At 46.3% G+C, this 26,071-nt stretch overlaps 1 protein-coding gene across 1 annotated transcript; it reads right to left on the bottom strand.

Annotated features, from left to right (window-relative positions):
* Positions 1 to 996: 996 nt before the first annotated feature.
* CASTOR1 (cytosolic arginine sensor for mTORC1 subunit 1) lies at positions 997 to 25,354 on the bottom strand. The gene is made up of 10 exons (XM_083417919.1): positions 25,049 to 25,354; positions 19,773 to 19,843; positions 15,089 to 15,282; positions 12,706 to 12,838; positions 11,025 to 11,148; positions 8,913 to 9,026; positions 7,220 to 7,302; positions 5,537 to 5,631; positions 2,187 to 4,656; positions 997 to 2,134 (listed from the first exon to the last, which is right to left on the bottom strand). Exons 1-9 carry the CDS (start codon positions 25,159 to 25,161, stop codon positions 4,591 to 4,593), a joined length of 993 nt encoding a protein of 330 aa, XP_083274045.1. The 5' UTR covers positions 25,162 to 25,354; the 3' UTR covers positions 997 to 2,134; positions 2,187 to 4,590.
* Positions 25,355 to 26,071: the final 717 nt, after the last annotated feature.

Raw genomic sequence — 26,071 nt, 5'->3', positions numbered from 1 at the left:
CATCAGATGTTGATTGACATTGTTCTTCCACAATTCTCTGAGGAGATGGAGTCTCTGTTGGGCTTTCTAAACCACCTGGGTTGTATTGATTTTCCAAGTAAGGTCTTCACTGAGATAAACTCCTAGGAATTTAAAGGAAGAGACTCTCTCCACACAGCCCTCCCCGATGTACAGCGGGGCTAGTTCTCCTCTCTTCCTCCGAAAGTCCAACACCATCTCCTTTGTCTTGCTGATAATAAGGAGCAAGTTGTTCCCTAGGCACCGTGTAGATATTTTTTGGACCTCCCCTCTATATGCTGATTCGTCTCCACCTGTTATTAAACCCATTATGGTGGTGTCATCTGCAAACTTAATAATTGCAGTAGACGTTAATTACTACATCCAGCTCTGGAGGCAGAACATAGCCAAACACTCAGCTGATAACACTCAGAGGGACATGGGTGGTGCTGTAGTCAAAACCACAGAGCCTCTTGGGCTTGCTGACCTTCTGATCAGCAGTTCAAATCCCGTGCAACCGGGGTGAGCTCCCGTTGCTCTGACCCAGCTCCTGCCAACCTAGCAGTTTGAAAGCACACCAGTGCAAGTAGATAAACAGGTACCACTGTGGCAGGAAGGTAAACGACATTTCCATGCGGTCTGGCTTCCGTCATGGTGTCCCATTGTGCCAGAAGCGGTTTAGTCATGCTGGCTACATGACCCGGAAAGCTGTCTGTGGACAAATGCCGGCTCCCTCAGCTTGAAAGTGAGATGAGCACTGCAACCTCATAGTTGCCTTTGACTGGACTTAACCATCAAGGGGTCCTTTACCTTTTTACCTATAGCCATAGGTGTAGCCGAACACTCGGCTGAGCAATTTGTGACAATGTTAAAAATCCGGCAGGGGAAAATTTCTGTGGTGCCCCCCCGCCTGCTTCCCTTGATGCCCTAACCATGTGCTTATTTTGCTTAATGGTTATTCCAGCCTTGATTAGACACAATCACCTGCCACAAGCATTATTTGCAAGAAATAAATGACCTTTATTGACAAAATGTAAAACTATGTGCACACGCACAAACACACAAAAATAATGTAAAGGACTTTGCATTCTCGCGGCACGCAAACTGGCTTTCATTGGTGTAGTGTTGAAAAGAAGTTTCGCCGGGTAATTCGTCTTAGAACTGAGCCAGGAATCCGGAACTAGCAGCCAAAATGAGGAATGTCAGTAGCTGTGAGTTACCCCCCTATGAGAGCCCTTCACTTTCTTGAGATCTACAAAGGAGGCGATCTCCTTATCTGAGCACCTATTCTCAGCCCTGTATTAAAATACTGAAAAAAAATTTCAAGGATGCCATCACGGGTTTCTGTTCCCTTGCATTCTGCGAGAGGTCTTCCAACGGTGCTGGGTGGCTGCGCAGGAGTTCTCAGGCCGTGTTTAGTGTCTGCAAAAAGCTTCATTCTCTATATAAACTGGCACAAAAGGAATCCAGGACTGGGAGGGTCTATTTCAGGCTCTGTGGGGTGGAGAGAAATGAGGGCAACAACATCCCTCTGGAGGGCAGACACACAGGGCTTGGGCCAGCCCACCCAGAGGGCAAGGACTCCAGCCCTGATCAAACCTACCCTCTTAGACTTACCCAGCTCCCACCACTCCTTTGCGGCTGCCTGCTGAGACCTAGCCCTTCACCATGGCCTAGAGAAAGCACAGACAGTGTCCCTTGGCAGCTGTGCTACTTCCCCTTCACCTGTGCGCCAGCGTGAGAGGACTAGGGATGAGCAAAAAGGTGGCCACAAAGGGGGAAAGCATAAATGAAACACATTGTGCAGCTCTTGGGCAGAGACTGACAATGCCCAGTCAGCTCTAGCTAATTGGCAACCGTAGAAACCCAGTTGTGCAAATGGCAGACAGCCACACCTTTTCCTAAAGCTCTTCCTTAAATAAGCCAGAAACCAGACATAGCTGTGGGACCTTACCCAAACTAAAGGGGTTGCACGTCACTTGGTTAGCAGGCCCAGATACAGTAGAACCTCTATTTGCAACCATAATCCGTTCTGGAGGTCCGTCCGGAGGTTGAAACGGGTCGCTGAGAGAGGCGCTGTTGTGTGCAGGCGGTGATTGCCTGCTTCTGCGCATGTGCAAACGGCTATTGCCCACTCCTGCACATGTGCGAACAGCGATCGCCACTTCTGTGTGAATGGTGATCGCCACTCCTGCGCATGTGCAAACAGCGGCAAACCTGCCGGTTACTTCTGGGTTTGCCGCGGTCGTGACATGGAACGACCATAAGGTGGTAAGTAGAGGTTTGACTGTACTGGCAACCTGCTTTATTTAGATATATATATATATATTAAAAAGAAACACAAAGAGAATAGGTTCCCTTTAGGCTAGCTTGCAAATTAGAAAGTTCCAGTGATTCAAGGCTGATCCATCACAACTGGGAAAACTACATTCAAAGCTGCTTCAAAAAGTTAGCACCCAGGAAAGGTCGAGAACTTGCCAAAGGCTCACATTTAAGCACTTCTGATTGCCCAAGGCCCAGCACAACACCCCCCCCCCCAAAAAAAAACCCAAAGCAGAAAGGGAGGCAGCATTCTTCAGCTCACTCTGGTTCCCTGGCAGGTTCATTGCAGCAGGCAAGGACTCTCAATGTCTTTCACCTGGCTGGCTCTCTTTGGGGAAACAAAAGGGCTCTCACCCCAAACAAGAACAGAATGAGGGTGCCTTTTTCCTTGAGATGAACCCCAGCAACTCAGGTTTGGCACTACCCTCCTTACAAAGAAAGCACCTGCCATCTGGAACAGCTCCAAAGGTCTGCATGATCTCGACTACCCCCTTCTCCAGCACGGAGTTCTTCAGCTGGTTTGGCGTTGGTTGTTTTCAAAACAAACAATACCCAACACCCAAATCAAGCTCTCCATGCTGGATCTGCATGCACAGCAGAATAAGCTGGAGAGAGCTATGGGCACCAGTTTTAACTTGTTTGGAGCAGCTTCTGTAGGGGGGGCAACCAAAAGTAGGATCCCCACCACCACCATCCCACTTTCCAGCTTACCCTACCTCCTTCTTCTGTTCTGACACTGGGTGCCCCTTTGACTGGGCTGCTGGCCCAGCTGCTCCTCTGTCTGTCTGTCCCCTCCTCCCAAAAATAAAATGAAATCAAACACACGCTGGAGGGTGATAAATTTCTCAGGGTACTGGCAGGAGCTCCTTCGCCCATAGCCCAAAGGAAGGAGGAGCGAGAGGAATGTGACTAACATCATACATCATTATTTTGTAAAAAGTATATAAATGCTTCATGATAAAGCACAATAAGGCACCCTCAGGTTTTAAGGCCACATGAAATAGAGGAATTGGGGGGAAGGGTTTTTGTGTGTTTTTTTCCTCAAGTCCTTCTCCTCACCCTCCTCCAGCTCAAAGATCTGACGAAGTATCCTGTCCATTAATGCATGGGGGCACAGATGTTGACAGATGCCAGGTCCTATCAACTCCAGCCAACCTGGCAACATCTGGAGGGAACATCTGGAGGAATGAGCGTCACCTTAATACTGTTAAAACGGGGGGCACTGTCCCAGCAGAAAGCAAAGACGTGCACCAGTGGTTCTTAAAACAGCCACTGGGCAAGCAACCTAGAAATGGGAACTTGGCGGAAGGTTAAAGTTTAAAAACCCCCGACGATTATCAATTACCTAGGCCAAAGTTCCACCATTCACAGTTAAAGCCCTGCGGTGCCCCTTTAAACAGTCCTAGCTTCTCTCAAAGAATTATGGGAGCTGTAGTTTGTTAAGGGTCATTGGAGGAGACACCCCCCCACACACACACATTCTCCTTCCAGAGCTACAATTTCCCAGAGTGATAACAGTCAATCCCTCTCCCCAACGATCTCTAGGAAATGCAGCTCTGGGAGGGGAAATAGAGGGTCTTCCTAACAACTCTTCAATGAACTACGGCTCCCATAATCCTTTGGAGGAAGCCAGGGCTGTTTAAAGCGGTATCCTAGAGTTTTAAACTTGTGGTGTGGAATGTGTGGATTTTGCCAACCATCTCAACAAGGAACGGCCCCAGTTATTTCCCAATATTAGCACTGTGGATCAAAAAAAAAAAAAAAAAAAATCACAATAAGAAGTTAACTGTGCAATTCCAACAAATTAGCAACCACAATGAAAACAACAACAAAAAGTTCCAGGCTTGTCTTCCTATTGGAGAAGCTCCGGTAATGTGCAAAAGAGAAAGAGAGAGAGAGAGATTCTCCAGGAGCACGAATCTCCCTCCTTGGCTCTAGATACAGCTAGGCCGAGGACCGAACGACAGGGCCGGAAGGTTAGAGCGGGGTTTGGAGAATACTAAAGTCTGACACAGGCAATCGGAACTGATTCACCGGGTTCTGGGGAGTGTCTAGATAAGGCACAGGTTGGGTCTCCCCTCCTGGGAGCAAAGGAACAACACAGCTCTCCTCCAGCTGGAGGGAGACGCACCAGTCGCTCCACGTTTCCAAGAAAACACTGCGAAAAAAGGACAGCTCGGCTCACACTCAGGGCAAGCGGCTTCCGCCTTGCTCCAGGGAACACCAGGTGTCAGGCGCAGCAGAAATCGGCGTACATACTGAGCCAAGGGGCTATCTCCCACTCTCCTGCCGTGTCTGAAGCACTTGGGTGACGTTATCAATGCCATCCTCTGGAACCTGGAAGAGATGGGGAAGGGTAGTGTGATAGGAATTTTGAGTTCTTAGAAATATGGTAATGCACGTACATAGATCAGCACAGGAAGACTGACCTGAAGCCATTTTGGTTCCTAAACTGAGCAAGTGTTTTCTCTGCAAGGTCAAAGTGGGAAAGCCTCCCCATTGTCTTTTCCTTCACAAATCCTGTCTTAAGGGTATGTCTGTGTTTGAATAGGGTGTGAGCCTGTGACCTGGCCCAGGAACTAAGTATTTATCACTACAAAAGACTGGCCAGGCTCCCCAGGCAATCCAATCAAGTAACCTGCCAGACAGGAGATAAACAAGGACAGGCGAAAAACAATATTCAAATTTCTGTTTTAGACCGCCTTTTCTGTGATGTAGGTGTGATGTACCTGAGGGGTGGTCTTAGGTTACACCCCTTCTGTGATGTATGTATGATGTTTCTGGGGGTGGTCTTGATCTACAGAGTGGCAATTTCAAAAGTCTTTATAAGGCCTTGCACGCCATTTTTCTGGGTCCCTCCTCTCTCCTGTGGGTGAGGGGAGCACCCTGTTGCAACAGATCAATAAAGATCAAGCATACTAGCTGCTTTGCTTCTCAATATTCTCTGGTTGGCCTCTGTTATTCTCTCCTACCAATAGGGAACCTATGTAGGACTCTACAACAGTAGCAAACCAGCCAGACCAAATAGCATCTCCTCCCTGCAGTACAACTCAAAGAGGATTTAGAATATTATTTTTTCATTTAACAAAATTTATATGCTGCTTTAGTTCAAAAGACAAATGAACAAGGCCTCTAAATAAAACATTAAAATGATCATTGAAAAATAAAAATAGGTAGGCAGCTGCTCACAATTTGGAAGACAGCCTGACCAACTTACCAGGGCATGGTCGAAGTTGAAGGTGCTAATGTAATACGCAGAGATGTCTGCATCGGCGAGAGGTTTGGCAATCTGAGCCACAATCCCACATTCGTCTGGGGAGGCAAGAAGACAGGTGTTTAATGTTAAAATAAATTAAGATAATTAAATGACAGAAAGCAGTGAAAAGAGGGAAAGGATTTGCAGATATAGTTAATAACTGGAATACAAAAAAGGGAGGTGTGAGGAGGTCGAGGAAATAAGTTAATGAAAGATAAGGATAAATACTGGATGTGTTTTTCATTGTTTTTGGGGTTTTTTGTGTGTTTTGATGTATTGTGTTTTTTGCTCTCTTTTTATGTATTGACTTTTCTTTTTTCTATTTTTCTTTTTTCTTCTTCTTTTCTTTTTCTTGTGCTTTTTTTCTGTAACTCTTAAACTTCTAATGAATATTAATTTTTTTTTTTAAAAAAAGAAGACAGGTGATAAACTCGTGCCCTTTTAAAAAGAGTAAGAAAAACCCTCCCCTTCTCTTAAGCACTGATTGGAGCGCAAGCATGTGCGCTGGGCAGCAAAAGTCACATGCACACCACACATCTAAGGTGCTATGATACCACTTAAGCAGTCCTGGCTTCCCCTTCCCCCAAAGGATTCTGGGAGTTGCAGTTTGTTAAGGGGGGTGAGAGTTGTTAGGAGACCCCTATTCCCCTCCCATTTCGCAGAATTCCATTTACCAGAATTCCCTGTGAGGACAGATTGACAATTAAACCGCTCTGGGAACTGTAACCCTGGGAGGGGAATAGGGCCCTCAAAACAACTTTCAGCACCTTCAACAAACTACAGCTCCCAGAATTGTTTGGATGTTTTACTCCAGCATTGGCTTAATGTTTTATTTTATTTATTAAAAAATACACACACACACACACACACAATATCCCACTTTTCACCATGTTGGTCTCAAAGCAGTTTAGAGCAATAAAATATACAAACTATATATATGAGCAGGGCATACATGGTAAGGTAGCTCTTAAAATAGCCCCACTAAGGCTGTACCAGCTGCACAAAGAACACATTTTTACTAGATAACCCACGCTTACCTGGTACAGGTAAAAAGCTAAAGGGACCACTAGGTCCAGTCGTGACCGACTCTGGGGTTGCGGCGCTCATCTCGCTTTATTGGCTGAGGGAGCCGGCGTACAGCTTCCGGGTCATGTGGCCAGCATGACAAAGCCGCTTCTGGCAAACCAGAGCAGCACACAGAAACACCGTTTACCTTCCCGCTGGAGTGGTACCTATTTATCTACTTGCACTTTGACGTGCTTTCGAACTGCTAGGTTGGCAGGAGCAGGGACCGAGCAACGGGAGCTCACCCTGTCGCGGGGATTCGAAACACCGACCTTCTGATCGGCAAGTCCTAGGCTCTGTGGTTTAACCCACAGCGCCACCCGCGTCCCTGCCTGGTACAGCTAAGCGTGGCTTAAAAGGGAGGGGAACAGAAAGAGTCGTCTCTTGCACGATCTTGCTGCCTGCTTGCCCGGAGGAAATTCTAAGTCACCCCAGGCGATCAGGTAACTGAGCACTTGCAAGGCTGTACTTTATGGCTAGCATCTTGTACTGTTAAAAACAACAGCTGTCCCTGCGGCTATCAGTAACGCCACCCACAAGGAAAAGCAGAGCTCAGAACGTGAGGATGCAGACACTTACCGAAGCCCAGGGGCTGGCCACCAATCCTCACCATCCTCCAGAGCTCCCCTGAGGAGCTGGTCAACAGGAGGTCGCTGGGGAACCTGGGAGAAGGAGACAGGAGAATTTAGTCACTGGTACAAGGCACCTTTTCTAAAGCCCCACACCCAAGTGATGCTCTGTGCTTTCCGCCCTCCGGCTCAGTTTTCCCTACACACAGCAACACACCAGCACGATCGCATCCACACCACGCATTTAAAGCACATGGCTTATACTTCTCTTCCAACCAAAGAAGAATGGTTGAATAAATTATGCGAATACTTGGAATTAGCAAAGTTGACCGATTTGATAAGACAAAAACCAAAAAATTTAATCCAGAAACAATGGAAATGCTTAAGTAATTATCTATGTAAACAAGGTTTGGCAGGAGAGGATATATTGTTTATTATTATTAATATTAATATTATTATTATTAATATCCTTCCTAACTTGCTAGCAAGTCCCTTCACTTAGCAGTTTACATTCTCCTTTACACAGCAGAAAACTAGTTGCAAACTTGTGTGAGTCTCTTAAGACAATACAGTGGTCCCTCAGGTTACATACGCTTCAGGTTACACACTCCGCTAACCTAGAAATAGTGCTTCAGGTTAAGAACTTTGATTCAGGATAAGAACAGAAATCAGGCTCCGGCAGCGCGGTGGCAGCAGGAGGCCCCATTAGCTAAAGTGGTGCTTCAGGTTAAGAACAGTTTCAGGTTAAGTACGGACCTCTGGAACAAATTAAGTACTTAACCCGAGGTACCACTGTACGCAATTCAATTATGGCTTGTCCAGATTGAAATGTGTTCTAATATTTTCCTGGTAAGACCCCTTGAATCCCTCCTAAAAGAATAAAGACACCAGAGTCTTATTCATAAGCAATAAAAAGCAAGTTTGCTCTCGATCAAGCAGAGCACAGTGTGATCCCTGAAGGCAGGCATAAGGCTTAAAGTTACAAACTTATACTAACAGGTTTCTCCCATAAGGGAGATGATCTGAGGGGCTGCTTGGCTGGCAGCCAGGAGTTCATTCCAGGAAGTTTGCAGGAAGAAAGGACGATGGAAAAGGGAAAGAGTGGCAGCGTGACTTGGCCTTTTACCAGGTCTGGAAGGGTCACGCCCACCCACTAGTCACAAGCACTAGTCACAAGCAAGGAAAGATGCTCCAGGCCAGGAGGAACAGGAAGTTTTGACTGGCTGGGAGAAACATTCCCCTGCATGTCCACTCTAGGAAAACAAGGAATGTTGCATTTGACTGCTCCCTGTGGATTACTTCCCACACATTTACACAGAGGGCCTGGTAAGGCACAACAACGAGCATCATTCAGTGTTGCCGATTTGCTTTTGTTCCCTCATGGGAACTTGCAAGCTGGTTTACTGCTCCAAATTTCGTCACTTTCCTCTTGCAATTTTCTGATTTAGCGGGGCTGCAAACAGGGTCTCCCCCCCCCCTCCTTGAAGCAATTAATACAAAAATGAGTGTGAAATTTCCATAATGTTCTGCTACGTTTCCCAGAAGCGGCTTCCGAGTCATGCAAAAGCTCAGATGTAATGGGGAAATTAAGAGTCAGGGAAATGTTAGGGACATGTGAATGCAGCCCTACTCTCAGAAAACATTTAATTTAATAAAAGTTTTCCTGCTACCTGCAGCAAAGCTGTCTACCTGACGGCACTTACTTCTTCTTGGTTTCAGCATCCATGACGATGGAGATGTACCCCTCAATCAGCGAAAAGGCAAAGAAAGTAATGGAGTCGAGGTCCTGGCTGGCTGAAGAAGCTTCTTTTGTGGGGCTGAAAAATGGGGTGAGGGAAAAACACGAGTTGCCAAAATAAAAAACTGAGTAGCACTATGCGGCGTTTGCCTCCTAGGTGGGTCATAAGGAAAGGGTTAAATGAGTGTGATGTGATTGGCCAGTGGGAGCCTAAGGGGAGGAGTTAGAGTGAGAGGTAGAGTTGTGTGAAAGTCAGTAGAGAGTTGGGAGTTGGAGAAGAAAGAGGGAGGATAAGTCTGTGGGTTGGTCGAGTTGTGTGGTGAAACAGTGAGAGGAACTGTTAGGTGGAGTCGGATAGATAGTTGGGATAATCAGTTTGAAGTTGTTAGGAACATATAGGACAGTAAAGTAAATAAGATTAAGAAACTGACAAGAAAAATTAACTGAAACCATAAACTTGTTCATGCTTAAAAAAATAAACTTATTTGTTAATGTTAACAACTGTCTGGACTCCCATGTGTACCCGAGAGAAACGGGTTGGTGGCAGCGAAGAGGCAATCACAGTGGTGGCACAGGGATCAAACGTCTGGGGACCCTGTGTGATCGCCAAACACTAACTGACCAGCTTTTTAAAAAACAGAGGGGGGCAATCATAAATTTCTATTAATTTTCAATTAGCCCAATAATAGCCTCATTATAACAATACCAATTTATATTACAATTATTAATACCATTCAAATAACAAATTATATAATTTGGCTAAAGTGGGGCTCCCGCATGCTAAATTTGATGATTTTCTTTATTTCTGCATTCCAAAATCTTATTAGTTTCAGTTACATTCCGGTCATAATAATGATCCTTTATACAACAACTGCAACTTCTATTCGTGTTGACAATTGAATGGATTTATAAGACTGCAAATGAGGAACTCAAACTATATCCTTGTTCTCCCTGTGTGTGGCAATTATTCTGTCCATGGTGTTTCTTCCTGTCCTTGTAAGATATTATGGCTTTCTTTCCCCCGATTTTTGCTGTTATCCGTCATGCCTTGGGCAGAGCTGATATCCCATTGTTGTCCCAGAAATTTCTCAATCGTTCTGTCCCATGCTTCGTTGTTTTGCACCAAGAACTTTAACAACAGCTGCAAAGTCACTCTGTCCCAGTAAATAAACTGCTGTCACCATTTTCCCTCTCAGCCTGGGAAGAAGAGAAGTCCGTCGAACTGCAGATGACTCAATAAAGAACCCTATCAGTTTCTCGGCAGTTCACACACTCCTTTCATCTTTCCTTCTGGATGAAGATATATGAGCAATTATACTTCCAATTAAATTAAATTCCAAGTCCTCTTAGCATTATTCAGTTCACTCCGTAAATAATAAAGGATGGGGAAGAGTCAGCTCTAAGTTTCCACCATGAACCTTTTGCAAAATAGAGCTTCCCTCCTTTTTCTATACACACTGTTCCATTTGATGTTATAGTCCGTATTTATAATCCAATTTCTTCCATCCTCATTTGTATAAATATAATTTGAACTAACATTCAGAGGAGGGTTGCCAAATCATAAATGTAGAGAAGAAAAGTTTAAATAAAGAAACCGTAGGTGGTCCACCCTGCCGTCTTTTGCACCAAATGAAGTCTTATCTCAAATTTAAACCTTAAAGTCCTTGCAATTGGTTTGTTCCGCAGTTTGTGATCTCATCTCTTCTAGCACGCGCCTGTACTTTAGCCAATTAAGCTCTAACAGGAAAACCTCTGCTTCTTAATGGTGGCGTTGATTTTGGGCAGGCGAAGGGCTTTTACATTTAGCGCCTTCCTGCCCCCACATTCCATGCCAGACCGAGAGCCAGGTACCGAGACGAACTGCGAGTGAAGCCCACTCCCCCTGTCCTTGGGGAGAATTTGCAAGGATGATTACCCTCAATCATCCTTGTTTTTCCTTCGCCAATGAACTCCCCGCTGTCATGGAGCCTGCTTCCACTAAGGCAGAGCAGAACCAGAAGCCCCCCAAACAAGTTTTGATCTTTGCACAGAAAGCAGAACATGGTTGGTGTCCGCTACACCTCTGCTGCGCTCTTACCTGTGAGAGTAGAATAGGACATCAATGAGGATTGTGGCGATGGCGGGCAAGGAGTCTGGAGAGATGCTCAGGATACAGAACCTGTTTTGGGGGCTCTGCACAGGGTGCACAGTGGGGTTCACGTCTAACAACAAGAGACAAAAGTGTTAAGACACCTGACACGGCAACAGCCAGAATTCCCAAGGGATTGGCTTGGACCAGACAAAGGAATCCCATGGCAATGACAGGAGACTTTCCAAGCAGAGGACCAGGGCTGAATTGCATTTGCACAACCCCTGCAGCAACAGCCCATTTGGCTAACAGCCATCTTTATTTTCTCCCTCTCTCATTGCACTAGAATTTGGAGACATCCAACGAAGTTGAATTTTGTTGTTGTTGTTATAATATAATACCCACCATTCACCCGCATCTCGAGTGTCAGAATTTCAAGCGCTGCTCAGATCCATATAGTTTGGTTACTGGATTCTTTTACTTGCCTGCTCAATTTTACCTTTATAGTTTTTTATGTCTTAAATCTGTGGTTCTCAATGTGGGGCACATGCCCCACAGGGGGGCAATTTGATTTTTAAGGGGGGCAATTCGAGAAGAAAATAAATTGACTGGATATCACTAAACGAGGAGACTTGAGACTGAAGCGGATTAAATTTGGTGCCTAATATAAAATCTGTCTGCAGCTGGCATGAAGCACAAGGATCTCACTAACTTTAAGTCTACTTATATTGAGGTTAGCTCAAATTGTGTTTTGAATTTGTTAGGTACCTTTTGTTTTACTGTACAGTAATTAACATGATCAAAGTATTACAGGAAAAGCTTCCATTCAAAGTATATTTATGCATTTAAGTTTTCTATTATACGTTTTGAAACTATTTGCTATTTTTTCATATCAACAACAACAACAACAACAACAATAATAATAATAATTTCTTAGTGATTTCTTCCTCGGTCCTTCACCTGTCCTTTTGTTCTTTTATTTTTCTCTTTCATGGGTGCCATGTTCTTTGGAAGTTTGTTTAGACCAAGTTAATGGCCCTTTAGACTTCCTCCACATGAATAAGAGTTCACTTTTCGAATAATAAGAATTACCATATTTTTCAGTGTATAAGACTAGGTTTTTTTATTTTAAAATTCTGCAAAACATTGGGGGTCATCTTACACTCTGGGCAATCTCCCCCCATTTTCTCAATTTGGAGTCCCCAAAAAGAAGGGGGTATCTTATACACAGGGGTGTGTTATACATGGAAAAATCTGGTATATTTCACCGGGGGGGGGGGGTGTACGGGTGTGCATCAGGATTTTAGAGATGCTTAGGTGGGGCATGGCCCAAAAAGCAAACCACAGTTTTAAATGTTTCTTGCTTATGCTACTAAGACAGTGGTGACTGAAAAAAAAATATATATTTTAAATCAGCCATCAGCTCCCACGGCTTTGTTTGCAAGGCTGCTGTTTGCAAGGTTAAAGCACAAACCCCCCTATTGTCTAAGCAAAACAAAAAGATACTTTCTTCTCCTCCAAGCATCAACACAATGGATGAACTTTGTCCCCATCGGAGTGGCCTGACATTTTTGATAAAACTGGGTGGCGGTGGAGACAAGGAATCCAATTTCAAAGCCTCCAAAAGGAGGCCATAAGGTTACAGAGGCTGTTTCCACTGCAGCCCTCTCTCGTTCCAAAAAAAAATCACCTTGCTTTGGCTTGAGGAAACCGTTGGTTGCGTCGTCGCAGCTTGCGGGGACCGGCTCCCCGTTCACCTCCTTGTAAATATCAAATTCGCCTTCCAGGGTGTGGATCACAACAGGGAGGTCCTTCTCCCGCACCTGGAAAAGAGAGCCAAGGTCGTCGCCGTTGCAGAGTGGCGGCTGGTGCCTTTTGGGATGGGTAGAGCAGAAGGCAGGGAGGCCAACAGTAGGTGGCGCCAGTAGCAAGTGGAGCCAACCAATTTGAGCATTTGTCCCCCATCCTCTTCTTCCTGGCTGAGTTCTACAAGGGGAACACAGAGAAGAGGAGGAGGAGGAAACAACTGAGAGGCAGGGTTTCCCCCCTTCATCAGTTATAAGAAGGCAGGCTGAGGTTGGTGGGACACTGTCCCATTAACCCTAATTGACCAGCCTCCACTGGCGGTGGCCCAAGACGCTGAAAGTCTGTAGTTTGAATTTTGGCTCTGGCCAAAACTCATCTGATGCCCTTAGGAGAATCTCCTTTTATTATGCATAAGATGAACAGCCTAGGACAAGAGTTAGGAACCTCGGGCCTAGATGCTAAGTGTGGCCTTCTAAGTCTGTCTATCTGGCATTCGGCCACACCCCACACTGAATTTGCTTCGTGCCCTCCTTGAGTGGTTCTGCCTGGCTGGAATGTGTCCTTATAGACTCTGATCATGCCTCTTGCTTGTCCAAGTGGGGGATAGAGAAGGATGGTGGGAGTGTCTGCAGAAACTAGCCTACTGTCCAAAGGTTCATTGCTCTGCCCACTTTCACCTCAGGCACTGCCCAGAACGAAATGTGGCCCCCAAAAGGTTGCCCAGAAGAGAATGCGGTCCTCAGCCTGAAACCAATTCTCCACCACTGTCCTATGACTAAAGAAAACGGTCTTTTTTTTCCTCGGCCACATTCACACCAAACATTTAAAGCACCATGGCGCCACTTTGAACAATCATGGCTTCCCGCAAAGAATTCTGGGAGCTGTGGTTTGTTAAGGGTGCTGAGAGTCATTAGGAGACCCCAACAATCTTCCACGTGACATAAGAATCAATCCCTCTTCTCAAGGAGCTCTGGGAATTGTAGCTATGTGCGGCCTCCTAACAAAACTCTCAGCACTTTCAACAAAACACAGCTCCCAGAATTCTCTGAGAGAAGCCATGATGGTTTAAAGTAGTATCACAGCACATTAAATGCATAGCTGTCAACAGTCCCTTATTTGGCGGGAAACTTCCTTATCCCAGTGCTGTGTCCCGCTGCTGTCCCTTATTGATGATGTTCCCTAAATTTCCCGGGTTTCATGCTCGCCTGGCTTAGGAGGGAAGCAGCGGCTCGGGGTCCTCCGCTGCGAGAGAGAGCGGGCGCACGAGCTGCATCTCCATCTCTCCCTTTTCCCCCTCAGGGGTGCGTTGTGAGGAGATGGGCGGCAGCGGGCGGGCGGGCAGCCCCTCTCTTGCGAGACTTCCGCCACACTGCCTGGAGAAGCCAGAGGCAGTGGCGGCTGAGGAGGCGGCCTGAGGGAGGAGGGGATGGGGAGGGACGCAGAAGGGCAACACTTCAGCGGCTGCTGCGGCGCCGCAACTGCCTCATGCCAGGCTCACAGGCGGCGTGGGCAAGAGTCTCTCCCCCTCCCCCCCTCTCTCGGGCAGGGAAGGGCCGACGGAACTCCTCGCGCCAGGACAGCGGTAGCCCCAACGTGCTGCTTAGCATATCCTCCAGCCAGTGCAGCATCTTAATGTAGTGATTTCCCCCTTTGCATCCCTTTCATAACTCTATATTTATAAATCATGTGTCCACCCATAATTCAAATTTTTACTACAAGTTTTCTGTCAATCCTACCAATGTATGTAACTCTTTACAATAGGTTTTCAACTAAATTATAAACCTCCCCCATTCTTTATTAAAAAGGTCCTCTTCCTGGTTTCTAATTCTGCCTGTAAGCTTTGCCACCTCGACGTCGTTCATCAGTTTTGTCTGCCCCTCTTCTTTGGTGAGAGTTGTAGACCCTTAGGATCATCTAGTCCAACCCCCTGCAAAACACAGTCAGTCGCAGCAAAAGCAGCATGGCTCCATCAGTTCCGGATTTCTGCATAAGCTAAGCCAATATCCCTTATTTTGGCTGCTGATCCCTTATTTTCGAGGCTGCTGGTCCCTTATTTTCAAATCTGTAAATTGACAGCTTTGATTAAATGTATCATTTGCACACAATCCCAACTGTATCTAGAGATGCTGGAGGTTGAAGTTCGGGCCTATAGGAAAACAAAAGAGCTCAACCAGTAAGAGTCAGGCCTTCCTCAGGTGGCCTCCTCCCCTTACAATTGCCAATTGTCTCCTCTGGGGATGGGGGGGAAGCCACCCCCAAAGACTCACCAGGATGAAGTCTGTCTGATAGGTGGACAGCATTAGCACCGAGACGTTGTGCTCTGCCAGTGGTGCGATGACCGACTTGGCGATCTTGGTGACCCCAATAGGCTGGAGGTTAGCGGAAGCGCTGCCGTTGGATGAGACATTGAGCACTAGCCAGGTGGAATCTACGACTTGCAGGAACTCAGACGGGGGCAGCTCTGGAAGACAAGGGTGGGGGGAGATCCAAGATTTGTTTTCGTGCTCCCCCCCCCTCCAAAAAAATAGAATGCTACTGATGAAGTACAACTTATGTTCGTCAGATAAAATGACAAATATTACACACAACTGCCTATGCAGGTCAAAACCTGAACTAAATCTCTTTATCTTCCTATATACATACAAACGTAAGGCTGTCGTCACAACAAGACAGCAGGCAGTGCTGGTGGCCCAAGTGAGTTGTTTAATGGAGGGGGCAAGCACTTCACAGAGGTTTAGCGAGCAGGGGGTGGAGCTTTAAAAGGGGGTGGGGCTTTGGTCAAGCTTTGAAAAGACAATGAAGGAAGTGGGTAAGGTTTAAGGAAGGGGGGGTTGCTCAGATGTGAGGGAAGGGTGGTTGGCAAAGGGGTTGGCAGGTAGGCAGGGTTGACAAGCAGAGCAAATAGGGCAGTAGCCCCTAGTAGCTACATAAAAGATTACCCAAACAACCATCTTCTTCATGGTATCTGAAGAAGTGTGCATGCACACGAAAGCTCATACCAATAACAAACTTAGTTGGTCTCTAAGGTGCTACTGGAAGGATTTTTTTTTTTTATTTTGTCCAAACAACCAAGTTTATCCCCTTGCACAGACCTGCAAGGTTATGTAGATCTGGGAAATTCTACTCGCAATGCAGCCTACTGAATATTAGAGTGGTGACCCCAAAACGAACATCTTTTTGTACTGCACAGTCTGTAGCACTTAGGAATGTTTATAAAATATTAAGCTGTTTAGAGGGACTTTTAATTAAATAAACAAAATGGTGCTACAGTTTTTACATGGAAGTTGTTGTTTAAAAAAAACTTGTCTCTTATTTTAAAACGATCTGGGGAACTTCACAGAATTTTGAGTTCCAATGAGGTTTTGGAATCAGGAGCAGGAGTTTACTGCAAGACTCCAAGCCCAATTCCCTGCCAATGGGCTCTGATGTCTTTGGCAAGCCCGTTCCCACCTAAGACAAACTGTCCCTCTAACCAGAGATTTTAGCTCTCTCTCTCCAGAATGAAGCAGAGCCAAAAAGGGGCTTGGAACCGTCCCCAGTCAAGGAGGGAAGCAAGTACATGGCATTCTCGGCCAACAAGGATTCTTGTTGATTCAGCTACTCCAGAGGTTAATTCAGAAGATATGAATCACCTTTGCTCGACCAGACCAAAAGACACAAGAAGGAAAAACAGGAGAGGCTTCTGGATTAGACCACTGGCCCATCAAGTCCAGCGTCCTCTTCTCACAATGGCAAACCCGCAAGCAAGAACCGAACACAAGAGCACTCCCCCGCCCCCCTGCAGCTTCCAGCAAGCTGCCTTCATAAGCAAACATTAAGAGGCTTAACATAGAATACGCCTGCTGAATCTCTATCGGAAGAGCACCCCACAATTTAGAACCCTGCACTATTCAAGGTTCTAAGTCAGAACTTTAACCCAAGGTTCTAACACTTACAAATATCGAAGAGATGGCTTCCTTCCCTACAGACCTTCTCAGGTGTTAAAATCTGAGGTGTGTGTTTTCACCCTATTCCTGTGGCTGTAACCTGTTTTAACTGTTCTTCATTTTAAGTCTGAAATTGCTGTAACTCACCATGGGGCCTGCTGGTGAAGAGTGGGTAATAAATTTAGTAATAGCAATGATAATGATAATGATAATCATATTGATAATCATGATAATGATGATAGAGAAGATACCTGCTGAATCTTTATTGGAAGAGCATTCCAGTTTAGAACCCTGCACTACGCAATGTTCTAAATGAGAACCTTGCTTAACCCAAGGTTCTAACTCAGAATCTTAAGATTCTAACTTGCCCTCCGTTGCAGATATTCAGACGCAACACATGATAGGGGTGGGGCCAAGGGTGTCAAAGATGTTCCTGCTCCCCCTCTCGTGCCAAGGGCATCTGGCTTGGGTGTCAAGGCAGAACCACCTATCTACATTTATATATGGAAGGAGGGGGCGATGCAGGTGGGAAGCAAAGCTGTTGCGTCATTTGCTGGCGCTGCCTGCCCTTCCCAGCAGAAGGCAAAGGGTTACTTTCGAATGGGCCTTTTGGGGGCTTCTGTTCCAAGGAAACAGGATGGAGTCGTTCAGAAGAACAATGGCCAACCAGGCTGTTGAAATCCTGGGAACGAGAGCAAGGACTTCTCAAAAAAAAAACACCAACCAAGAAAGCACCAAGAGCTTTTTATCCAGAGAATAAAACTGCATCTCTAGACTTCTAGAAAAAAAAGCACTGGCAAATCAGCTGCTCTCAACTTCCAAGGAGGTGGGAGGTCAGAATGGCCCTTTTAAGAGAATCAGGTGTGAATGAAAGCAAACATCTTGGAGGCAAGTTACCAAAGGTTATGTAAATTCCCGTCACTGCCTGGAGAGAAGGCTAAACACTGGAGATCCCAGAAAAGGACCCCCCCCCTCATACTTTGGAACTCTCTGCCACTTGACATGAGGCAGGCATCTTCACCGCACTCTTTCTGGCACCTGCTTAGAATATTTTTATTTATGCATGCCTATCAGGACATGGACAGCACACAGAATGTTGGGTGCTTTGATTTATTTTTGCTGATTTAAAAACAAAACGTTTAAAATATCTTCTTCTTTTTACTGGTAATTTTATTGTTTCCTTCTTTCAGCAAGTTCTTCCGAGGTCTGCTTGTTTGTTTTACAATCAAGCGGTATAGGAGATAAATAAAATGGGGGGGGGACCCCAAACCATCCCTCGGCTGAGTAAAAACCAAGATTTCACCTGCCTTGCCCCTTCCGGCTTCTCTCACACAAGCAACCAGGTAGCCACATTTATGCATCACTCCAATGGACCGGTGTGTGTGTGTGTGTTGCTTTTCCATGGGAACAACACCAAAAGAAATCACAGCTTGGGAAGGCCACGCCTTCCATCCGCTCTGAAAAATGTCCTGCCAAAGCCATTCTGGAGTGCATCCAGGAAGCATTTATACAAAAGCTGCTGTTGTCAGCAGTGACCGGGGCGGCTTCCTATCTCCCTTCCTGTGGCCCTGCTCCCTCTTCCCCATGGGGTAAATAAAACAGACGCACAATACCAACATCTGCTCTCCATCTGTTCCCTCCTATACTTGGAAAAAGCAGAGAACAGCAGGGAGATTTTCTTTTTCCTCTCTCTCTCTCAATCTCTTGATAATGCTCAAAATTAAGTCCAGGGCGGGGTCACCCGGCAAAATTGATCAACAGAACATAGGAAGCTGCTTGCCTTACAATATCAGTGGCCTATCTAGCTCTGTACTGTCCACAGTCCGGACTGATTGGCAGCGTCTCTCTAGGTACTTGGGTAGGTAAACAAAGGCCCGAGGGCCGGATCTGGCCCAATCACCTTCAGGCCAGTATCACCTGCTCTAACCAGCAGCATCTCATACTAAGGAAATATTTTTTTTCTTAAAAAAAAGAAAAGACTGGAGATGCCAGAAATTGAATCAGGGGCTGTCTGCAATCAAAGGATGTTGCCTGCCAACCCCCATTAAAAAACATCCTTTTCTCAGGGCTTCCTGAACTAGATGAACTTTTGCTCCAATCCAGCTAAGGCTCAGTGGCAAGGCCTAAATCCTATTCCCACGTTGCTTTTTGTCCAGGCGTTCCCTGACCCATAAGGTTGGGTTCCGATTCATGGGTCTGAATCCTCAGAAATTTCCATTTCTCTTTCTATTACTAGTGTTTTTATAGGACTGGTTTTACAAGGCATTTTTGTTTTAAGGATATATTGTCTGGCTTTCTTAGATCATATGCAAAGAGATTTTTTTTAATTAAGAAAAGTTAAGTGGCGTATGAATGCTCTTAGGTGTAGACTCCAACCAAGGTGCCAGTTAAGACCCAAAAGGCATAATAACCTTGTGATGGGCCATTTCAGCATCAGAGAAAAGGCTCTCTTTTTTTGGTAAGCAACAAAAATTAAACCCAGAAAATTGCATAAAGTCAGGGATGGGGAATCATTCACTCCTCTCTATCTGGCATTAGGGACTCTCCCCAGGCCCCGCCTCCTCTCCCCAGGCCCCGCCTCCTCTCCCCAGGCCCCGCCTCCCCCCCACCTTGCTTTACACCCTCCATGATTGCTTAGCAATAATCTTTTCTTAAACCCGCACCTCCAGCCAGATGTAGGAGAGAGGGGTGTGGGAAGAGTGTAGATACTAGCCTACTCTACAAAGGCATCACTTACATCCATTGCTCCCACCCATTTTTCCCTCTGGCCCTGCCCACCACTGACATGTGGCCCCCAGAATATCACCCAGAAAGGAATGTGGCCCTGAGGCTGAAAAAGGAACAGCTTAAGCCCCAAGTATTCCTTTATCGGCAGGTATAAGCTCTTCCTTCACCATAACGTCCCCCTTGAGGGTTTCACGCAGCTCCATGCAAGTAACCCTAAATTAAACTGAATCAACAGCTGTCGGAAACTGCAACAATGCCACGCTGGGAGTCAACACATAGAAAGGACGGACATTGGTACCTTTAAAGCCTTCTTCATCCAGCATGATCGTATAGTCTTCAGGAGTCTCTGTCAAGCTGAAGAATTTGCACCTGGGAAGATAGAAGAAGAAGAAAAATCAGCATTGCATTTTTTTAATTTTTAGCCAACTGCATGAATGTTTGGTAGCCTCTGAAAAAAGCACCCAGAAATTTCAATCAGCCCAAGGTGTGGCAGGCAGGAGTTCAGGAGTTTAGAAGGGAGATATATATATATATATATATGTATGCTACATATATATTACTCCACATGCAACTGCTTCCAAATCATTTCCAAGCCTAGCACAAGTGCCAGCTGCTACGGGCAACTAATGGCTGGCTAATGGGAGGCAAAGTCAACTCAGGAACCTGCCTATTACATTCAGACCACTGGCCTATCTAGCTCTGTACTGTCCACAGTCCGGACTGATTGGCAGCGTCTCTCTAGGTACTTGGGTAGGCAAACAAAGGCCCGGGGGCCGGATCTGGCCCAATCACCTTCTCAATCCAGCCCGTGGACAGTCCAGGAATCAGCGTATTTCTACATGAGTAGAATGTGCCCTTTTATTTAAAATGCATCTCTGGGTTATTTGTGGGGCCTGCCTGGTGTTTTTACATGAGTAGAATGTGTGCTTTTATTTAAAATGCACCTCTGGGTTATTTGTGGGGCATAGGAATTCATTCTTCTTTTTTCAAAATATAGTCCAGCCCCCCACAAGGTCTGAGGGACAGTGGACTGGCCCCCTGATGAAAAAGTTTGCTTATCCCTGGATTTCAGGCATACCATTATTATTATTGTTATTATTATTGTTATTATTTATACTCCGTCCATCCGGGAACTCTGGGCAGCTTCCAACAAAATACAAAAATACACTAATTCATCCACTATTAAAAGCTTCCCTAAACAGGGCTGCCTTCAGATGTCTTCTAAAATCAGATGTTTGTTTATTTCCTTGATATCTGATGGGAGGGTGTTTCACAGGGCGGTTGCCACTACTGAGAAGGCCCTCTGCCTGGTTCCCTGTAACTTCGCTTCTTGCCAAAAGGCCCTCAGCGCTGGACCTCAGTGTCCGGGCTGAACGATGGGGGTGGAGATGCTCCTTCAGGTCACCCCCCAGACCTACCTGGAGATGCCAGGGATCGAAGCTGGGACGTTCTAAAAGCAAAGCAGATGCTTGGCCACTGAGCTAGGGTAAAGGTAAAGGGACCCCTGACCATTAGGTCCAGTCGTGACCGACTCTGGGGTTGCGGCGCTCATCTCGCTTTATTGGCCAAGGGAGCTGGCGTACAGCTTCCGGGTCATGTGGCCAGCATGACTAAGCTGCTTCTGGCAAACCAGAGCAGCGCACGGAAACGTCATTTACCTTCCCGCCGAAGTGGTACCTATTTATCTATTTGCACTTTGACATGCTTTTGAACTGCTAAGTTGGCAGGAGCTGGGACCGAGCAACGGGAGCTCACCCCGTCACGGGGATTCGAACTGCCGACCTTCTGATCAGCAAGCCCAAGAGGCTCTGTGGTTTAACCCACAGTGAGCTATAGCCGTGCTTATTCTAGCTTTCTTCCCATTCTCTCATTCCCATTCTCCCTTGCAAAATTCCAGCAGACGCTTGGGCAATTCTTATGACAAAAAGCTTGAGGGGAGAAAAACGTGACCCCCGTCTATTTCTCCTTCCCTGGAAGTTTTTGATCAGAGGTTGGACAGTCATCTGGCATGGATGCTTTAGCTGAGACTCCTGCATTGCAGGGGGTTGGACTAGATCAGGCTTCCTCAAACTCGGCCCTCCAGATATTTTTTGAGACTACAATTCCCATCATCCCTGACCACTGGTCCTGCTAGCTAGGAATGATGGGAGTTGTAGGCCAAAAACATCTGGAGGGCAGAGTTTGAGGAAGCCCATAAATGATCCTTGGGGTCCCTTCCAACTTTATAGTATACGATTCTATTATTCTATTTCACATTTCTAGGAGTCAACATCAATTACCCAGATAGAACTGTAACTGTTGATTTCTGCTTCTACCAAGAGGGATGGACAGATAAAGACCGCAGAGAGTCTCCAAAGGATTGGAAATGTACAGATATCACTCTGGGAAGACAAAGGACTCCTTGGCAAAAGACTTCCTATCTGAAACCTTGGAGAGCTGCTGCCAGTCAGTGCTGACTCAGTATAGTGAAGGGATGTTAGCTCAACAGTGAAGCATCAATTCCCAGCATCTCCAGGTCTGGCTAGGGGAGACAGACCCATGTTTAGAAACCCTAGAGGGTTGCTACAAGTTATGTGCCATTTCAACAAAACACAGTTTAAAAACAAACAAACCACTGTTTACACTGATGCAACCTCAGAGATGTAACAGAAACACCTGACAGCGGAGAACTTATAATTTTAACATACTAAGAAATTAAGGTAAAATATTATGAATGGCGAATAAATGTTCTGATTGCTGTAGAACTAAATCCATTGGTACTTTGCGGAAGAGAAAACCACTCCCCGCAACTCTGCACGGAAGAAATTCAGATTATTTCACTACAGAAACCTCCTAATTCCATGTTGAAAATAAACCATGCAGTTGGGTGAGTTTTAAATGCATGGGGATCCTATGCAAGGAAGAACTCAATCCTGAGGATATTAACAGAACTTGGAGCAGTACCAGGATTTTAAAAGGCGGCAACAACAGCCCTTGATTGTCGAGAGACCAAAAATTTAACAATGGTGGTGTTTGAAGAATTTTTATTTCTTGGCTAACTTCACACACCCCAACTGCAGTGTTGGGGACTCTAAATCTTGATGTGATCTATTTGGACTGGGCTGGGCTACGGGACTGAGAAACCAGAACATGAGCAATGACATTATTTGCTTCAGATCAGTAGCTCCCAAACTTTTTCAAGCCACCATAAACTCATTCCCAATGCCCCTGAGGGATAGCTCCATTGGTAGAGCAGGAGGCTCTTAATCTCAAGGTTATGGGTTCAAGCCCCAGGCTGGGCAAAAGATTCTTGCATTGCACTAGATGGTGCCTTTCAACTCAATGATTCAGCACCCTATAAAATGCATTATTCAGAATAGAGGTTTGCATGACCCACTAAGGAAGATCATCAGCACAATAACATCCAAAACAGTAGCAGTTAATCATGCATTCATTCAAAATCCGATTTAAACTAAATTTAATTAATTCAACACAACTGATAAAACTTGATCCAGCGATACCAGCTTCCCAGAGTCTGAGAATCATTTAGCAAGTCTTAGATAAGAGGCTTAGATTACCATCTTTAGTTAACTACTTCACTGCTCAGCAAACTCTTAATGTGATAGATGGGCTTGACGAAGGGATACCAGTTTCCCAACATCTGGAATAGGTCACTCAGCAGAGCATGAGACTCTTTTAATCTCTGGGCAAAAGATTCCTGCCTTGCAAGGGGGTTGGGCTAGATGACCCTTGCGATCCCTTCCAACCCTACAATTCTGATTCTAAGTCACTTAGCAGGAGCCTTAAAACACCGCCTCCCGGTGACTCCCTATAGGGGGCAGTACCTCCTATTTCGGAAACAGCTGCTTTAACTGAAAGACTCAGCAAAAACACAGGGACTTTCTCTCCAATTCCAGAATCCCAAAGCAAAGGGGGGGGGCCCTTGCAAGTGTGGAACTCCAGAAATATTTCCCTGTGCTGACCGACTTCTGGCGTTCCACACTTGCAAGAGTCCCCCCCCCCCAATGAGTTTAGATTCTGGAATTGGAGAAAAAACCCCTGTGTGTATTTATATATATTGGAAAGAGAGGGGCTGCCAGCCAACTGTGAGATCCAGTTGGAAGGGCTGATCTAATAACAGCCTGTAATTGTTTGCTTATTCTCTGCAAGGCGGGCAAGAGGAGGGTGTGTGTTAGGTTGTTTTTGCCAGCCTTTGCAAGCCAACTGTAGGAGGAAAAAGTAGAGGGGGGGGGGTCCATTTTCAATCCTGAGAAAAGGGAGGATTTTTCTTTTTTTCTTTAATTAAAAAAAAACCACATTTTTTTCCACATTTGACTCCAAGCACAAAGTGTGGGAGTGCTTATAATAAGCAGAACATATTTAAAACCTTGGCCTGCACTTTGGAGGCATTGAAAGGCTTGCTTTGAAAAACAGGAGAAAGAAGCAGAGTCCCACCGGCTCAAACACCAGCAAGAATAGTCTGCTGTTACTACGGGAATATTATCACTTGCTCACCCAACACCCAGCTTTTAACCCTTAGTTTGGGAGAAGAGGCACACAGAGACCAGACCTCCCTGTTTGAGGCAGGGTTGGGTCTCGTCCTCTGGGTTTTAAACAGGGTAGCACGTTCTGTGTTACAAGATGCTGAGCAAAGATACTTGCTGCCAAAAAAAAAAGGCTCGCTCCATATAAAGAAACAGAAGTGTTCTCAGTGATTCCCTGAGCCGAGTCTGCAGCAAAGCACCCTGCCTATCCTATAAGATCCCATGCAAAGCAAGAGTTTGGAGGCAATCCTTACTATGTCCAAGTGGGGTCAGGATTGCATCTGCCACCACACACACCCCTTCTTGGCTCAACAGCACAACCCCTTGCTACAAGCACAGAGGATCCAGTCCTCTCCCCAAATAGGTTTACTCAGAATGCTCCACACACTCCCTACAGCTCTCAGGTAGGTGGGCCCAATCCTGCAGTGACAAAAGAGGCTTTCGCACATTGCACTCAAAACAATGCACTCTTGTGTTTGTGCATTCCCACAACCTACTAGTAGACTCATATACACGCACGGAGGAACCCAAATCCATTGAGAGAGAGGAAGAATGTAGTTCAGTTCTCTCTCAAACTCTCTCTCTCTCTCTCTCTCTCACACACACACACACTCACACCCTCATTTGCTCACCAAAACAATCACTTGGACCATATGTGCACGTGCCCCCCTACACCCCAATCCACACGTTCAATATACCACCTTGATCCATCCCCACAACTTGCACCCAATCTTTTGCGGCACGTGAGCGCACCTAACAGGGACCAATTCTGCCCCTTCCCCAAAGGGCTTCACCCTGCGGACGGTCCACAACACTCAACACGCCTCCTCGGCCCAGCTTCCCACAACCTCAGTTTACACGTGCGCGGGCTTCTGAAATGGGTCTCGGCAACCTTCGCTCAATGAAGCCTTCTCCTCTCGAGGCTCTCGCATCCCCTTTCCGTCCTCCTTCCTTCAACCCCTTGGTGTACACGCGTGTGTGTGTACGCACGACGACACGCATACACGCCGCTCGGAACCCGACCCCGAGCCACCCAGTCCCTGTGGGGCACCTGCTTCGCTGGGGCAGCAGCAGCATCTTGAGCAGCGGGTGCGTGTAGAGCCAGAGGCCGCTGCGAGCCAGGCTCAGCACCCGCACGCGGGGCTCCAGGATCCGCAGGTCCATCGCGGCGGCGGCCCGAAACGCGTGTCTCAGCAGCGGCAGCGGCGCACCAAGCAAGGCCGTATCGCAACCCCGGCGCTCGGCTATAGGCGAAGCCGGGGCTGCGGCGCCGCCTCCTCGGCCAGGCCTGGCCCGGCCCACAAGGTGGAGGATCGCCGGCCCCGGGATCCACCCACCGCCGCCTCCTTTCCGCCCCTTGGCTGCCGGCCGCCATGGGCGCCGCTGGGAGAAGGAGAGGTGTCGGGGCTCAGGCAGCTGCCTAATGTCAAGTCGGACCCTGACCCACTAATAAATAATAATAATAATAATTTTATTATTTATATTATCTGGCTGGGTTGCCCCAGCGGGGATCCTTTAGTACTGACACACCAATGGCTTTCCAGGGTTTTCAGCAGGGCCGGATTTAGGTTTGATGAGGCCCTAAGGTAATGGGGCCCTTTATATGTCCAGGTGTCCTTTGTCAACAACAAATTGTCGCTGTTTTTTCTGTTGAATATATGCCATATGGTAATTTACGGACCTAATAGGTATCTAAAGCCATTTGCACATAACAAATAGGAGCTTACACAACACAAAGCACTGTTGCTGTATGTAGGTTTTATTTTATTTGGTTTTTATCTTATATTTTGGGAATGTACACCCATTTCTTTTCCCCTTTAATTTTTTTGGTGGCCCCCAAGAGAGTGGGGCCCTAAGCTTTAGCTTACACGTAAATCCAGCACTGGTTTTCAGAGACATACCCAGCCAGTGGGCAAAGCAAATGCCCCCACCACTAAGCTATGGTCCTTTCCTTAAAAGTAAGATTCTAGTCCTCATGGTCCTGTAAAAAAGAGAGCTGGTTTTCAATAGGAACTTATCGAACCGAACCATTGGTCCACCTAGCTCAGTTCTGTCTGCACTGACCAGCAGCAAT

Source organism: Podarcis tiliguerta, assembly GCF_965153285.1.
Source record: "Podarcis tiliguerta genome assembly, chromosome: 16".
NCBI lineage: Eukaryota > Metazoa > Chordata > Lepidosauria > Squamata > Lacertidae > Podarcis > Podarcis tiliguerta.
The sequence above is the reverse complement of the archived record's forward strand: the minus strand, read 5'-3'. Positions and strand labels throughout refer to the sequence as shown.

What these genes read in the sequence shown, in the direction of transcription:
- CASTOR1 (XM_083417919.1), bottom strand. Translation starts at nt 25,161, where the DNA reads ATGGACCTGCGGATCCTGGAGCCCCGCGTGCGGGTGCTGAGCCTGGCT. An exon ending in ATCAGACAGACTTCATCCTG is followed by an intron (nt 12,839 to 15,088) that starts GTGAGTCTTTGG and finishes TCTCTTTTCCAG; the next exon opens with GTGCGGGAGAAGGACCTCCC. An exon ending in TCAACTTCGACCATGCCCTG is followed by an intron (nt 4,657 to 5,536) that starts GTAAGTTGGTCA and finishes CATCTCTTCCAG; the next exon opens with GTTCCAGAGGATGGCATTGA.